Source organism: Triticum dicoccoides, chromosome 5A (assembly GCF_002162155.2).
Source record: "Triticum dicoccoides isolate Atlit2015 ecotype Zavitan chromosome 5A, WEW_v2.0, whole genome shotgun sequence".
NCBI classification, from domain to species: Eukaryota; Viridiplantae; Streptophyta; class Magnoliopsida; order Poales; family Poaceae; genus Triticum; species Triticum dicoccoides.
The window spans coordinates 556,509,158-556,525,251 of record NC_041388.1 but is presented as its reverse complement, the minus strand read 5'-3'; the positions used below and the strand labels follow the sequence as shown (position 1 = coordinate 556,525,251).

Below are 16,094 nucleotides of genomic sequence, written 5' to 3'. Positions count from 1 at the left end.
TCCAATAGAGCAACATGGCCCGCGTTTCCTTCACAAACCGGACACGTTTTCTCTCGATACCCAGATACTACCTCAGAGATGGTGCAATTTACAAGCAGTCTCGGGTGAGGCTTCTTAGAAACACGCCCAAACATTTATCGCAACCTAAGGGAGCGATTTCCAGCGTCGTATGATTTTCCGTGGATTTAAACGGTTGGACCATTGCTCTCACACATATGATTGTTTTTAAAAATTAACCAGATTAATAAAAAGCGTCAGCATCCGTCATTATTTTTAGGAATATGGACTGTCACCATGGACCTTCTCTGCCCGGAACAGGTAAAGATTTATAGTGACAGTCCATATTCTTAATAAAAATGTAATGAAGATAGAAGTTTACTGCTTCTGAACTATCTGACTATTTAAACCGTTCCTGCCGCTCGTCCTTAGGTAAAGGGGACTAAACTCAGCGCCCGTTGTTTGGTCCTCGGCCAAGAGCCAAGCCGTCAGCGTGCAGTTAATTTCCAGTAGTGTGCACAAATAATCTAGACAAAATACACTTAAGTATGATTAATCATGCCATGAACCATACGCACCACTGTTGCAGCCACCTACACATAATCAAAATAGATGCAACACTGTTACACACTTCCGTACGTCAGCCTACAGGACTAAGTAAGCAGCAGGCACAAACTGGAACGTGTTGGAAGTTTAACACGCGGGAATGCATGCATGTATGCACCAAAGAGGAATAGAATATCCCGTTCCTCCGTCCGTACTACATGCATGAATGCATGGCGTAGTACGTGTGATGGTACTAATAAACTAATTAACTAACAACTAGCGGCGCGGGCCAGTAACCAATTGGTCCCATACAGTAGTAGTAGGTGACTAGTGTAATAATAAATTAAGCAAGCGTCGATGGATCAGCGGGCGATCCCTGCCTGGAGCGTGGCCTTGTAGCCGGCCTGCTCGATCTCCCACCGCAGCTTGGGCGTCGCCGGGTCCTCCTCCTCCACCGCCACGTACTCCTGAGCGCGGCACGCGAACATTATCAGTTAATCACATCAAAAAATCTATTAAGATTAATCAACTATTCTGAATCAAAATTATGACCGCCCACTAGCTAACTCAAACGATTTTTCTACTACTACCTAAGCAAACGAAGACCAGCTCTGCCAGAGTACATACACACTGACACTGAGCAATCATGCATGGCAACTTTTGATCAGCACCCAACTGATGGAGAAAGAGAGTTCAACTATCAACTCGACACGTAGCAAGCAACCTAGCTAGGGCGACTAATCAGAGAGTAGAAGTAGCTAGTAGTAGGCCGGAAGAAGCTCGCAGATGCCGTCGTGCACACGGAGCCGACGGAGACCCGGACAAGTTAAGCTCTTTTTTCTTTTTGGATTGGAGGGTGGATGCATGGACCGGACGGACCAAGCTAGCTAGCTAGTCATGCATGCATGCAAGAAGGTGGCAGGACGAAGGAAGGTGCGTGATTACAGTTTTTACAGTACCTCGAGCTTGCGGACGAGGTCCCTGGCGTCGGGCGCGCTGACGAAGATGTGGCGTTGGGATGGCCTGATGAAGCCGTCGTCCACGGCCTTGTCGATGAAGGCCAGCAGGAAGTCGTAGTACCCATCCACGTTCAGCAGCCCCACCTGCACCCATCCATCCGCCATTAGCAGAGCTAACTAAGTAACTAGAGCAGCTAAGGCCAGTTATTTGATGAGCTTAACTGGCTTGGTGTGGATGCCGAGCTGCGCCCAGGCAATGACCTCGAGCAGCTCGTCCAGGGTGCCGTAGCCGCCGGGCAGCGCGATGAAGGCGTCGGCGTTGCGCGCCATGGCCGCCTTCCGCTCGTGCATCCCCGACACCGCCACCACCTCCCCCACCGTCACCCCGGTGATCTGTTCCATTTTGCATGCATGAATTAGTACTAGTTTGTTAGTACAGTACTACATTAGCACAAGCTACGGCTACGCCGCAATTGCATGCATGGTCTCCTCCTGTCCGGTGGTTGGGGTATGGTGTGATCGATCGATCTCGATCGTCTCCAACGTACGTACCTCCTTGCCCATGAGAGTGGTAGGTATGATGCTGCACATCAAAGAAAAGCAGAACGTGACCGCCGGTGAGCAACTTGGACATGGATACTGTTAATTTTTTTAAAATTTTCGATACTGTCAATTAGGCCAGTTGGAGAAACTTCAGTGTCGACAGAAAGGTGGCTACAACACTTCGAGTAGAATAAGAGAGAGAAAAGGCAGACGACGAGTCCAATAATGCAAGAGGGTGCGTATGCACGGATCGACTCACCCGATGACGTGGCCGCCGCCCTTGTGGACGGCCTCTGAGACCTCCCCCATGAGCCCCAGGCTGCCCCCGCCGTACACCAGATCCATCCCACGAGCAACCTGCCACCACACAGGCGTGCCCGACATGCTTAACTAACTAACTAACTAAACATGATAGTACAAAAAACGTGTGTAATCAACTAGATCGGTTACGTACCAGCTCCTTGCCGAGCTCGACGGCGGCGTCGCGATAGCTGCTGCGCTTCCCGGAGCTGCTCCCGCAGAACACGCACACCCGCCGGAACCGAGGCCCCTCCTGCACCTCCACGGCGGCGCCCTCACCAACACCGCCGCCGCGGTTCTTGGCCGCCGCCGGTGTCTCCTCCATCCCTCCGTCGCCGCCCTGCATGCCTCCTGGCTAGCTTTAGCTGCCGACTGCCGCGGAAAGGAAGGTAAACAGTTGTGGTGCCGTGCGCTCTCGCGCGTGGACTGTGGACTGCTGGTGGCGACTTGTTGTAGCAAGGAAGCTTCAAGGCGGGTGCCGGCAGGGCAGACGGGTGGATGGGTATATATGATGGCGTGGGAGCTAGCGGGAACAGGAGTTCGTGACGAATGGTACCCTACGGACTGGAGCACATGTGTTTCTTTTACCGCAGTTAACTCTCTGAACGATCGAACCAGCATGTGTATATACGTGGGGTACGTACCGATGCTATGCATGACCCCCGGTCGGTCCAAAATGCTACCCCGGCCGCCCGTCCAATCAGGGAGGGTACGTCGTAGCTAGCTTTTGCTTCCTCGCAGCTACTAGGAGTAGCTGTTATGACCTAGCTGAGCTGCCTGCCTCCCGTACCAGTACTCCTACTCCAGTGACTTGACTATACGCGTTGATAGTTCAACTCGCCGTCCGTCCAGGCATGCATAGCGTGTAGCCAAGTGGTAGGACTTAGTTATCTACAGCGTACTCTGGTCCATCCATCCAGTTCTTAACTAATCTGTGAAACTGCTCGAACTGCTCGATGTGTAGATGGGATGGTGCCATGCCCATGCTATTCCTGTCAACTGGAGTTATTAGTAGTATATCCTAATTTGATCTTAGTAATTCAATTCCCTGGTCAAAATCCAGAAGATAAAAAGAGGACGAAATTGTAAACTGTGTCACGTCACTTGCGAGGATTTACTCTTGTGGTCTTTGTAGTAGTAGCAGTTCTGTATGCAGAGGATGTGAGTTCGTTTGGAACACATATGATTGAACCGTTCTGGCCTTCCTTGGCTCGGTTAATTTGGTCGCAAAATCGTTTCTAGAAGCTTTGCTATGTGGTGGAATGGGCTTGATCAATCAGGTGGCTCCAGCTCACCAGGTGAGGCAATACACCAGCAAGTACTTCTCATATAGTTTGGATTCCATTATCTGTTTTTTACATGTATTTTAGAATATATTTGATCTATCCAACAATTTTTTTAGTTTGTCAAAAAAAAATGAGATGTCTTCAAATTATTTTTCACAAACATTTCATGGTTTTTGATTCAAAAAATTCCAGTTATTCAAACGACATTTCAAAAAGTCATTGTTAGTGACATTTCTGTGCTCCCACTTTTTTTGTAAATACATTTTGTTAATAATTACACAAATTTGAATTATTTCTGATATATTTAAATAAACTTCAAAATATTAAATAGTTTCAAAAAAGTCCATCAGTATAATATGTGAATACTAATAGAAATTTATTTATTCTACCCATGTTAAAACCAATTTAATAAACATTTCTTTTAGTTACCAAACATTTCAATGTTTCAGAAAAAGGTCATGAATGGCATTCATAAATATTCACACAAATTTTTAAACAAGTGCAAGTGGGGTCCACACGCATGTTTTCATATTTGAAGAGTAATACAAACTAGACATATGTGCATTATCCTGTAAATCCAATAAAATTAGCTCACCAATCTCAAAGCATGTGTGGATAGCAAATACAAATTTTGGTTTGATGTCTACTACTAAACAAATATCCTGGCTTCTCCGAGCCACATAGACAGCATGGGCCAGATATTCTCCTACCGTAGGAGAGCCAACTCGGATCATCTTTGATCATGAAACCATGTTTTGAGAAAAAAAACATAACTACCCACCTAATCTTTTATTTTTTGGGGGTAAAACTTAATGTTTTCAAGTTAAATATCCCAAGCATACTAGAGTGTTTATTTGAACTATGAAATTTTCAAAGTCATTTTTAATTCCAAGTTATTTTATTAACATTTTCAGTATTCGAACTTTTGTATAAATATATTGTGTACAAATCACACGCATCTCATCATTTCAGTTATATTTCATTTAGTATAAAGAACATTGCTTACAAAATTCCACAAATATAATACATTAATGCTCACACAAATTTTAAATCAATTTAAGGAAAAATCCATCGTCTTACCAAACATTTCATTGTTTTATAAAAAATTGTAAATATCATTCGTAAATATTCACAGCCTTCTAATTTTTCTATCAATATACATTTTAAATAATCACACAAAATTTAAATATTATAGTCATATTTCTGTTAGTTTCAAAAGTATTTTATTGTTCAAACAAAGTACCACACTAATTTAAATAATCATTAACATTCAAACCAATTTATGAAACATTTCACTCAGTCATCGAACATTTCATTGTCCAAAAAAATGTTTGCAAATATCATTTAAAAAATATTGCATAAATACTCACTCGATTTTGTAGAGTTATAAAAACAATATATTCATTATGACATAACATTTTTCAATTATTTTGACAACATTAAAAAAAGTCACCATTTTGAGTCTAATTTATCCTAGTGACATTTTCGTGTTCCAACTTTTATATAATAGGTTGACTATTCATCACCTAGTGTGCAGAATAATTTATTGTTCATCCGAGGTAATCTTATGATCAGTTAATAAATAAATTACATTTGAAATACAAATATTACATTCATATTGATTCACTACATAAAATATGGCATAAGAAAACGAAATGTATGTCATAAGACCAGAAAAAAAAATACATTTTATGTATATTATACATTATGTTTTACGTTTGTAATTTTATGTAACATGAAATAAATTTTACGACGATTATATTTTTTTCTTACATTCCCTTATTACGTCAAAAATAAGAAAAAAATTGTAAAACATAAAATTACGGTGCATTGATACTAAAAGGAGGGGGTGAAGAATAACTATTCCTCACCCATGCTTTCTAAGTAGTATCTATCATGTTGGAGAGTATGTACACATAGTATATAGTATATAAGAATGTTTAGATAGTATATATACTACTTTTTTGGTAGTATGTGCCATATTTTGTGCATACTTCATTTCACGTACAAATATGTACGTATTTCACAAATACAATAAAACTATGGGCTCACTTGCAATTTCATATAACTCACTTTGGGGTATCTTACATATAGTATATGAACATACTAAAAGTAATAAAGTAGAGCATATACGTGTAACTACACCCGGTAGTAGGATGCATTTTCCATATATACATGAATACTCACAAATTCAATTATATTACTCATATTTAAACATGTTTGATAAAAAAAATCATACAGTTATCAAACATTCCACATGTGAGAGTAATGTTTGTCAATATAATTCATAAATATTCATGGAATGTTTCACAAAGTCTAGGTGGGGCCCACATGTATGTACTTGCATTTGAATAGTAATACAAATGATATGTGCATTTATTGTAAAATTAATAAAATTTGATCACCAACCTCATTGCAAGTGCAGATGGCACATACATATTCTAGGTTTGTCATTTAATTTTGAAGAAAAAATTAATTTTCTCATAGCCAACTAGCCATGTGGGCCAGGAATTCTCCTAGAGGAGGAGAGCTAGTTTAGATCATCTTTGGTGGTAAAACCAAATCTTGCAAAAAATTCAAACCTATCTTGACAATTTTTAAGTTTGAATTCAATTATTTATTTTATTCTGATGATATTTTAGAAATTCATCATTTTGATTCCGAGTTATTTTCATGAAATTTTAGTGTTCCAACTTCTTATAGATATATTTTGTAACGAATCACACAAATTTTAATTATTTTAGTCATATTTTAATGACTTTATTTTTATCAAGATAAGTCAAGAAAAAAAATGAATGCTCATAAAATTTAAGATTTGATTAGTAGTAGGGGCGGATCCACTTCTACTGATTTCTTGCGGGAATGTTCTATAAGGGAAGAAGAAATTCTAATCATATTCAAATCAATTCAAGGAGACTTTCATTTAGTTACCAAACATTTCAATATTTTATAAAAGTTTGCAAATATCATTCTTAACTATTCGCACGAAAATTTCAGTGAGTTTGGGTGGGGCCAACATGGATGTACTCGATTTTTTAGAGTGATACAAATTATATATGCATTGCCTTGTAAACTGCATACAAGTAGCTCACCAATCTCAAAGCATGTGTAGAAGGAGATACAAATTCTAGGTTTGGTATTTAGTAGTAGTAAACAAATTTTCTAGCTTTGTGGAGCTAGCGAGGCAACATGGGCCCGAACTTCTCTTATAAGAGGAGAGATAATTTAGATCATGCTTGGATCATCTTCAATGGTCCTAGTAACATTTTTAATTCTTGAAAAATGAACTGTTTTCAAATTATTTTTTGCAAATATTTAGTGATTTCGATTAATTTTGTTCAATTAAATTAGCAGCATTCTATCATCATTGTCTTGATTTTGAGTTACTTTACTGACATTTTAGTGTTCTAATTTTTTTTATAAATATATCTTCTATTTCTAAATAGCTACGACACACTACCTATTTTTCTAGCCAGGCAACCATGCCACATAAGCAAGTCATGAATTGCATTTTTCTTTTTGCATTACTCTATGTATGCAATCCTACCACATCATCAATTCATGCATGTTAGTCATAATTTATTTTTTTTATTTTGTATTAATACTATTCGTGTTGGACGACTGCATCATAACAATGTAGTTCATCCTTCACAATTATGTCGGAAATGATATCCTTTTAACTACAATTCTTTTTTCTATTTTTATATGCTCCAATTTTTTTATTGTTTCTTAAGATTAATTACATTTTCTTTCCATTAGTTTGAGATATTTTTAGCAACTATTTATGCATTTCTTTTAACATGTTCCCGCAGCAGCGTACATGGCATCATCTAGTTTTGTAAATAATCACACACATTCTAATTATCTCAAACATATTGCAATCAGTTCTAAATATTAATTGTATGTGAAAAGTTCTAAAATAGAATACAATAATACCCATAATTGTTTGCTCGTATTTAAAGCAATGTAAGAAATCTTTATTTAGTGAGCAAACCTTTCATTTATGGAAAAGTTTGCGAATATCATCAACAAATATTCACACACAAAACTGAACAAGTGGAGGTGGATGCCACACGCATGTACTCATGTTGTAGAGTGATACAAACGATATCAAACGCCCGCAAACGCGTTTGGACGCGTCTGCGGTTAGACCGAACACTCCTCAAATATATCTCTCTACATCCGAACACCTCATATATTAAATCTTAAAACCATGCAGACCATGAAAATAAAACATCTATGTAGTACGTAGATCAACTAAATCCTCGGCAACGCTACTCGTTGTTGTTTTAGATGTCCACTATCTTCGCTCCGGGCTCTCCGTACATGGGGGGCAGACACAACTCCGGCTCCGGCCGAGCCTCTGCCTACATGTCTGCATCCACCTCGTCAAAGAGTGTGTCTGCCTTCGCCTGTTCTTTCCGAAGAAAGCGTCGGGTTGTACTTCACGCACGCCTCATCCTGGATGGACTCAGTTAAAACACAGGTTTAGGGTTTTGCATGGGTGGTTGACATCCAGCCTCACGTCTTAATATATAGACAATCATAATTACAATTACATACGTATACAAATACGTGTACAAGGACAATATACTAGACCCTACTTTACATGCCCCCTCAATCTGAACTACATACAAGATTCAGATTGGTTCTAAAACGGTCTAGCATCTGTCTAGTAGCGGGTTTAGTAAATACATCTACTAACTGATCATCTGTAGAAATAAACCTGACTTCCAGTTCACAAGCAGCTACTCGTTCTCTCACAAAGTGGAAATCAATCTCAATGTGTTTAGTCCGAGCATGAAACACTGGATTCGCCGTCAGGTAAATTGCCCCTAAGTTATCACACCACAATATAGGAGTGCGCTGCCGTGGGACTCCAAGTTCTGTGAGAACTGAGTCTATCCAAATGGCTTCAGCCGCACCATTGGCCAATGCCTTATACTCTGCCTCGGTGCTTGATCTCGAGACTATGGGTTGCTTCTTCGAGCTCCAAGATACAAGGTTAGGTCCAACAAATATAGCAAAACCACCAGTGGAGCGCCTATCATCAACACAGCCTGTCCAATCTGTTGGGGAACGTTGCAGAAAATTAAAATTTTTCCTACGGTTTCACCAAGATCCATCTATGAGTTCATCTATGCAACGAGTCTAGGGAGAGAGTTTGCATCTACATACCACTTGTAGATCGCGTGCGGAAGCTTGCAAGGTGATGACGTAGTCGTACTCGACGTGATCCAAATCACCGATGACCTGCGCCGAACGGACGGCACCTCCGCGTTCAACACACGTACGGAACAGCCACGTCTCCTCCTTCTTGATCCAGCAAGGAAGGGAGGAGAGGTTGAGGGAGATGGCACCAGCAGCAGCACGACGGCGTGGTGTTGGTGGAGCTGCAGTACTCCGGCAGAGCTTCGCTAAGCACTATGGAGGTTGAGGAGGTGTTGGGGAGGGAGAAGGAGGCAACCAAAGGCCGAGACGTTCAGGTATGAAGTCCCTCCTCTCCCCCACTATATATAGGGGTGCCAAGGGGGGGTGGCCGGCCCTAGGAGATCAAATCTCCTAGGGGGTGCGGCGGCCAAGGGGGGTTTTCCCTCCCCCCAAGGCACCTAGGAGGTGCCTTACCCTCCTAGGACTCTTGCCCCCCTTGAACCCTAGGCGCATGGGCCTATGTGGGGCTGGTGCCCTTGGCCCATTAGGCCAAGGTGCACCCCCACAGCCCATGTGGCCCCCCGGGACAGGTGGACCCACCCGGTGGACCCCCGGGACCCTTCCGGTGGTCCCGGTACAATACCGATAACCCCGAAACTTGTCCCGATGCCCGAAACAGGACTTTCCATATATAAATCTTTACCTCCGGACCATTCCGGAGCTCCTCGTGACGTCCGGGATCTCATCCGGGACTCCGAACAACATTCGGGTTACTGCATATACATATCCCTATAACCCTAGCGTAACTGAACCTTAAGTGTGTAGACCCTACGGGTTCGGGAGACATGCAGACATGACCGAGACGCTCTCAGTCAATAACCATCAGCGGGATCTGGATACCCATGATGGTTCTCACATGCTCCTCGATGTTGTCATCGGATGAACCACTATGTCGAGGATTCGATCAAACCCTGTATGCAATTCCCTTTGTCAATCGGTACGTTACTTGCCCGAGACTCGATCGTCGGTATCCCAATACCTTGTTCAGTCTCGTTACCGGCAAGTCACTTTACTCGTACCGTAATGCATGATCCCGTGTCCAACACCTTGGTCACATTGAGCTCAATATGATGATGCATTACCGAGTGGGCCCAGAGATACCTCTCCGTCATACGGAGTGACAAATTCCAGTCTCGATCCGTGTCAACCCAACAGCTACTTTCGGAGATACCTGTAATGCACGTTTATAGTCACCCAGTTACGTTGTGACGTTTGGTATACCCAAGGCACTCTTACGGTATCCGGGAGTTACACGATCTCATGGTCGAAGGAAGAGATACTTGACACTTGCAAAGCTCTAGCAAAACGAACTACACGATCTTTTATGCTATGCTTATGATTGGGTCTTGTCCATCACATCATTCTCCTAATGATGTGATCCCGTTATCAATGACATCCAATGTCCATAGTCAGGAAACCATGACTATCTGTTGATCACAACGAGCTGGTCAACTAGAGGCTTACCAGGGACATAGTGTGGTCTAAGTATTCACACGTGTATTACGATTTCCGGATAATACAGTTATAGCATGAATACAAGACAATTATCATGAACAATGAAATATAATAATACTTTTATTATTGCCTCTAGGGAATATTTCCAACAGTCTCCCACTTGCACTAGAGTCACTAATCTAGTTACATTGTGATGAATCGAACACCCATAGAGTTCTGGTGTTGATCATGTTTTGCACGCGAGAGAGGTTTAGTCAGCGGATCTGCGACATTCAGATCCGTGTGCACTTTGCAAATCTCTATGTCTCCATCTTGAACATTTTCACGGATGGAGTTGAAACGACGCTTGATGTGCCTGGTCTTCTTGTGAAACCTGGGCTCCTTTGCGAGGGCAATAGCTCCAGTGTTGTCACAGAAGAGTTTGATCGGCCCCGACGCATTGGGTATGACTCCTAGGTCGGTGATGAACTCCTTCACCCAAATCGCTTCATGTGCTGCCTCCGAGGCTGCCATGTACTCCGCTTCACACGTAGATCCCGCCACGACGCTCTGCTTGCAGCTACACCAGCTTACTGCTCCACCATTCAAACATATACACGTATCCGGTTTGTGACTTAGAGTCATCCGGATCTGAGTCGAAGCTAGCGTCGACGTAACCCTTTACGACGAGCTCTTCGTCTCCTCCATAAACGAGAAACATGTCCTTTGTCCTTTTCAGGTACTTCAGGATATTCTTGACCGCTGTCCAGTGTTCCTTGCCGGGATTACTTTGGTATCTTGCTACCAAACTTACGGCAAGGTTTACATCGGGTCTGGTACACAGCATGGCATACATAATAGATCCTATGGCTGAAGCATAGGGGATGACACTCATCTCTTCTTTATCTTTTGCCGTGGTCGGTGACTGAGCTGAGCTCAGTCTCATACCTTGTAACATAGGCAAGAACCCCTTCTTGGACTGATCCATTCTGAATCTCTTCAAAATCTTATCAAGGTATGTGCTTTGTGAAAGACCTATGAGGCGTCTCGATCTATCTCTATAGATCTTGATGCCTAATATATAAGCAGCTTCTCCAAGGTCCTTCATTGAAAAACACTTATTCAAATAGGCCTTAATGCTGTCCAGAAATTCTATATTATTTCCCATCAGGAGTATGTCATCTACATATAATATGAGAAATGCTACAGAGCTCCCACTCACTTTCTTGTAAACGCAGGCTTCTCCATAAGTCTGCATAAACCCAAACGCTTTGATCATCTCATCAAAGCGAATGTTCCAACTCCGAGATGCTTGCACCAGTCCATAAATGGATCGCTGGAGCTTGCATACTTTGTTAGCGTTCCGAGGATCGAAAAAACCTTCCGGCTGCATCATATACAGTTCTTCCTTAAGATGCCCGTTAAGGAATGCTGTTTTGACGTCCATCTGCCATATCTCATAATCATAGTATGCGGCAATTGCTAACATGATTCGGACGGACTTTAGCTTCGCTACGGGAGAGAATGTCTCGTCGTAGTCAATCCCTTGAACCTGTCGATAACCCTTAGCGACAAGTCGAGCTTTATAGATGGTAACATTACCATCCGCGTCCGTCTTCTTCTTAAAGATCCATTTGTTTTCTATCGCTCACCGATCATCGGGCAAGTCTGTCAAAGTCCATACTTTGTTTTCATACATGGATTCTATCTCGGATTTCATGGCTTCAAGCCATTTGTTGGAATCCGGGCCCGTCATTGCTTCTTCATAGTTCGAAGGTTCATTGTTGTCTAACAACATGATTTCCAGGACAGGGTTGCCGTACCACTCTGGTGCAGAACGTGTCCTTGTGGACCTACGAAGTTCAGCAGTAACTTGATCCGAAGTACCTTGATCATCATCATGGTTTTCCTCTTCAGTTGGTGTGGGCATCACAGGAATGGTTTCCTGTGCTGCGTCACTATCCCACTCAAGAGGTAGTACTTCATCGAGTTCTACTTTCCTCCCACTTACTTCTTTCGAGAGAAACTCTTTTTCCAGAAAGCATCCGTTCTTGGCAACAAAGATCTTGCCTTCGGATCTTAAGTAGAAGGTATACCCTATAGTTTCCTTAGGGTATCCTATGAATACGCATTTTTCCGACTTGGGTTCGAGCTTTTCAGGTTGAAGTTTCTTGACATAAGCTTCGCATCCCCAAACTTTTAGAAACGACAGCTTAGGTTTCTTTCCAAACCATAATTCATACGGTGTCGTCTCAACGGATTTAGACGGTGCCCTATTTAAAGTGAATGTAGCTGTCTCTAGAGCGTATCCCCAAAATGATAGCGGTAAATCGGTAAGAGACATCATAGACCGCACCATATCCAATAGAGTGCGATTACGACGTTCGGACACACCGTTTCGCTGAGGTGTTCTAGGCGGCGTGAGCTGTGAAACGATTCCACATTTCTTTAAGTGTGCACCAAATTCGTGACTTAAGTATTCTCCTCCACGATCTGATCGTAAGAATTTTATCTTTCGGTCACGTTGATTCTCCACCTCATTCTGAAATTCCTTGAACTTTTCAAAGGTTTCAGACTTGTGTTTCATTAAGTAGACATACCCATATCTACTCAAGTCATCTGTGAGAGTGAGAACATAACGATATCCTCCGCGAGCCTCAACGCTCATTGGACCGCACACATCGGTATGTATGATTTCCAACAAGTTGGTTGCTCGCTCCATTGTTCCGGAGAACGGAGTCTTGGTCATTTTGCCCAAGAGGCATGGTTCGCACGTGTCAAACGATTCATAATCAAGAGACTCTAAAAGTCCATCGGCATGGAGCTTCTTCATGCGCTTGACACCAATGTGACCAAGGCGGCAGTGCCACAAGTATGTGGGACTATCGTTATCAACTTTAAATCTTTTGGCATCTACACTATGAACATGTGTAATATTACGCTCGAGATTCATTAAGAATAAACCATTGACCATCGGAGCATGACCATAAAACATATCTCTCATATAAATCGAACAACCATTATTCTCAGACTTAAATGAGTAGCTATCTCGTATTAAACGAGATCCAGATACAATGTTCATGCTCAAACTTGGCACTAAATAACGATTATTGAGGTTCAAAACTAATCCCGTAGGTAAATGTAGAGGCAGCGTGCCGACGGCGATCACATCGACTTTGGAACCATTCCCGACGCGCATCGTCACCTCGTCCTTTGCCAGTCTCCGTTTATTCCGCAGCTCCTGCTGTGAGTTACAAATATGAGCAACGACACCGGTATCAAATACCCAGGAGTTACTACGAGTACTGGTAAGGTACACATCAATCACATGTATATCAAATATACCTTTGGTGTTGCCGGCCTTCTTATCCGCTAAGTATTTGGGGCAGTTCCGCTTCCAGTGACCTTTCCCCTTGCAATAAAAGCACTCAGTCTCAGGCTTGGGTCCATTCTTTGACTTCTTCCCGGTAACTGGCTTACCAGGCGCGGCAACATCTTTGCCGTCCTTCTTGAAGTTCTTCTTACCCTTGCCCTTCTTGAACTTAGTGGTCTTATTGACCATCAACACTTGATGTTCTTTCTTGATTTCAGCCTCTGCTGACTTCAGCATCGAGAACACTTCAGGAATGGTCTTTTCCATTCCCTGCATGTTGTAGTTCATCACAAAGCTCTTGTAGCTCGGTGGGAGCGACTGGAGGATTCTGTCAATGACCGCCTCATCTGGGAGGTTAATGTTCAGCTGGGTCATACGGTTGTGCAACCCAGACATCTTCAGGATGTGCTCACTGACAGAACTGTTTTCCTCCATCTTACAACTGTAGAACTTGTCAGAGACATCATATCTCTCGACCCGGGCATGAGCTTGGAAAACTAGTTTCAGCTCTTCGAACATCTCATATGCTCCGTGATGCTCAAAACGCTTTTGGAGCCCCGGTTCTAAGCTGTAAAGCATGCCGCACTGAACGAGGGAGTAATCATCAGCGCGAGACTGCCAAGCATTCATAATGTCTTGGTTCTCTGGGACGGGAGCGTCACCTAGCGGTCCTTCTTGGACATATTGTTTCCTGGCAGCTATGAGGATGATCCTCAGGTTCCGGACCCAGTCCGTATAGTTGCTGCCATCATCTTTCAGCTTGGTTTTCTCTAGGAACGCGTTGAAGTTCATGTTGACATTAGCGTTGGCCATTGATCTACAAGACATATTTGCAAAGGTTTTAGACTAAGTTCATGATAATAAAGTTCTAATCAAATTATGAACTCCCACTTAGATTAGACATCCCTTTAGTCATCTAAGTGTTACACGATCCGAGTCGACTAGCCCGTGTCCGATCATCACGTGAGACGGACTAGTCATCGTCGGTGAACATTTTCATGTTGATCGTATCTTCCATACGACTCGTGTTCAACCTTTCGGTCTCCGTGTTCCGAGGCCATGTCTGCACATGCTAGGCTCGTCAAGTTAACCCTAAGTGTTTTCGCTGTGTAAAACTGTCTTACACCCGTTGTATGTGAACGTAAGAATCCATCACACCCGATCATCACGTGGTGCTTAGAAACGACGAACTGTAGCAACGGTGCACAGTTAGGGGAGAACACTTCTTGAAATTTTATAAGGGATCATCTTATTTACTACCGTCGTCCTAAGTAAACAAGATGCATAATACATAATAAACATCACATGCAATTATATAGTTGTGACATGATATGGCCAATATCATATAGCTCCATTGATCTTCATCTTCGGGGCTCCATGATCATCTTGTCACCGGCTTGACACCATGATCTCCATCATCATGATCTCCATCATCGTGTCTTCATGAAGTTGTCACGCCAACGACTACTTCTACTTCTATGACTAACGTTTAGCAATAAAGTAAAGTAGTTTACATGACGTTATTCAATGACACGCAGGTCATAATAAAAAATAATGACAACTCCTATGGCTCCTGCCGGTTGTCATACTCATCGACATGCAAGTCGTGAATCCTATTACAAAGAACATGATCTCATACATCACAATTCATCATTCATCACAACTTCTGGCCATATCACATCACATGATCAATCGCTGCAAAAACAAGTTAGACGTCCTCTAATTGTTGTTGCATCTTTTACGTGGCTGCAATTGGGTTCTAGCAAGAACGTTTTCTTACCTACGAATTACCACAACGTGATTTTGTCAACTTCTATTTACCCTTCATAAGGGCCCTGTTCATCGATTCCGCTCCAACTAAGGTGGGAGAGACAGACACCCGCCAGCCACCTTATGCAACTTGTGCATGTCAGTCGGTGGAACCGGTCTCACGTAAGTGTACGTGTAAGGTTGGTCCGGGCCGCTTCATCCCACAATACCGTTGAGCAAGAAAATACTAGTAGAGGCAAGTAAGATGACAAAATCCACGCCCACAACAAAGTTGTGTTCTACTCGTGCAAAGAGAACTACGCATAGACCTAGCTCATGATGCCACTGTTGGGGAACGTTGCAGAAAATTAAAATTTTTCCTACGGTTTCACCAAGATCCATCTATGAGTTCATCTAAGCAACAAGTCTAGGGAGAGAGTTTGCATCTACATACCACTTGTAGATCGCGTGCGGAAGCTTGCAAGGTGATGATGTAGTCGTACTCGACGTGATCCAAATCACCGATGACCTGCGCCGAACGGACGGCACCTCCGCGTTCAACACACGTACGGAACAGCCACGTCTCCTCCTTCTTGATCCAGCAAGGAAGGGAGGAGAGGTTGAGGGAGATGGCACCAGCAGCAGCACGACGGCGTGGTGTTGGTGGAGCTGCAGTACTCCGGCAGAGCTTCGCTA

General features: G+C 42.8%; 1 protein-coding gene across 1 annotated transcript; it reads right to left on the bottom strand.

Annotated features, from left to right (window-relative positions):
* Window positions 1-525: 525 nt before the first annotated feature.
* Window positions 526-2,811, bottom strand: LOC119297854 (probable cytokinin riboside 5'-monophosphate phosphoribohydrolase LOGL9). The gene is made up of 6 exons (XM_037575478.1): window positions 2,500-2,811; window positions 2,305-2,402; window positions 2,055-2,085; window positions 1,725-1,895; window positions 1,503-1,646; window positions 526-1,010 (listed from the first exon to the last, which is right to left on the bottom strand). The coding sequence occupies exons 1-6, from the start codon at window positions 2,689-2,691 to the stop codon at window positions 906-908; spliced, it is 741 nt and encodes a 246-aa protein (XP_037431375.1). The 5' UTR covers window positions 2,692-2,811; the 3' UTR covers window positions 526-905.
* Between the last annotated feature and the right edge of the window lie 13,283 nt (window positions 2,812-16,094).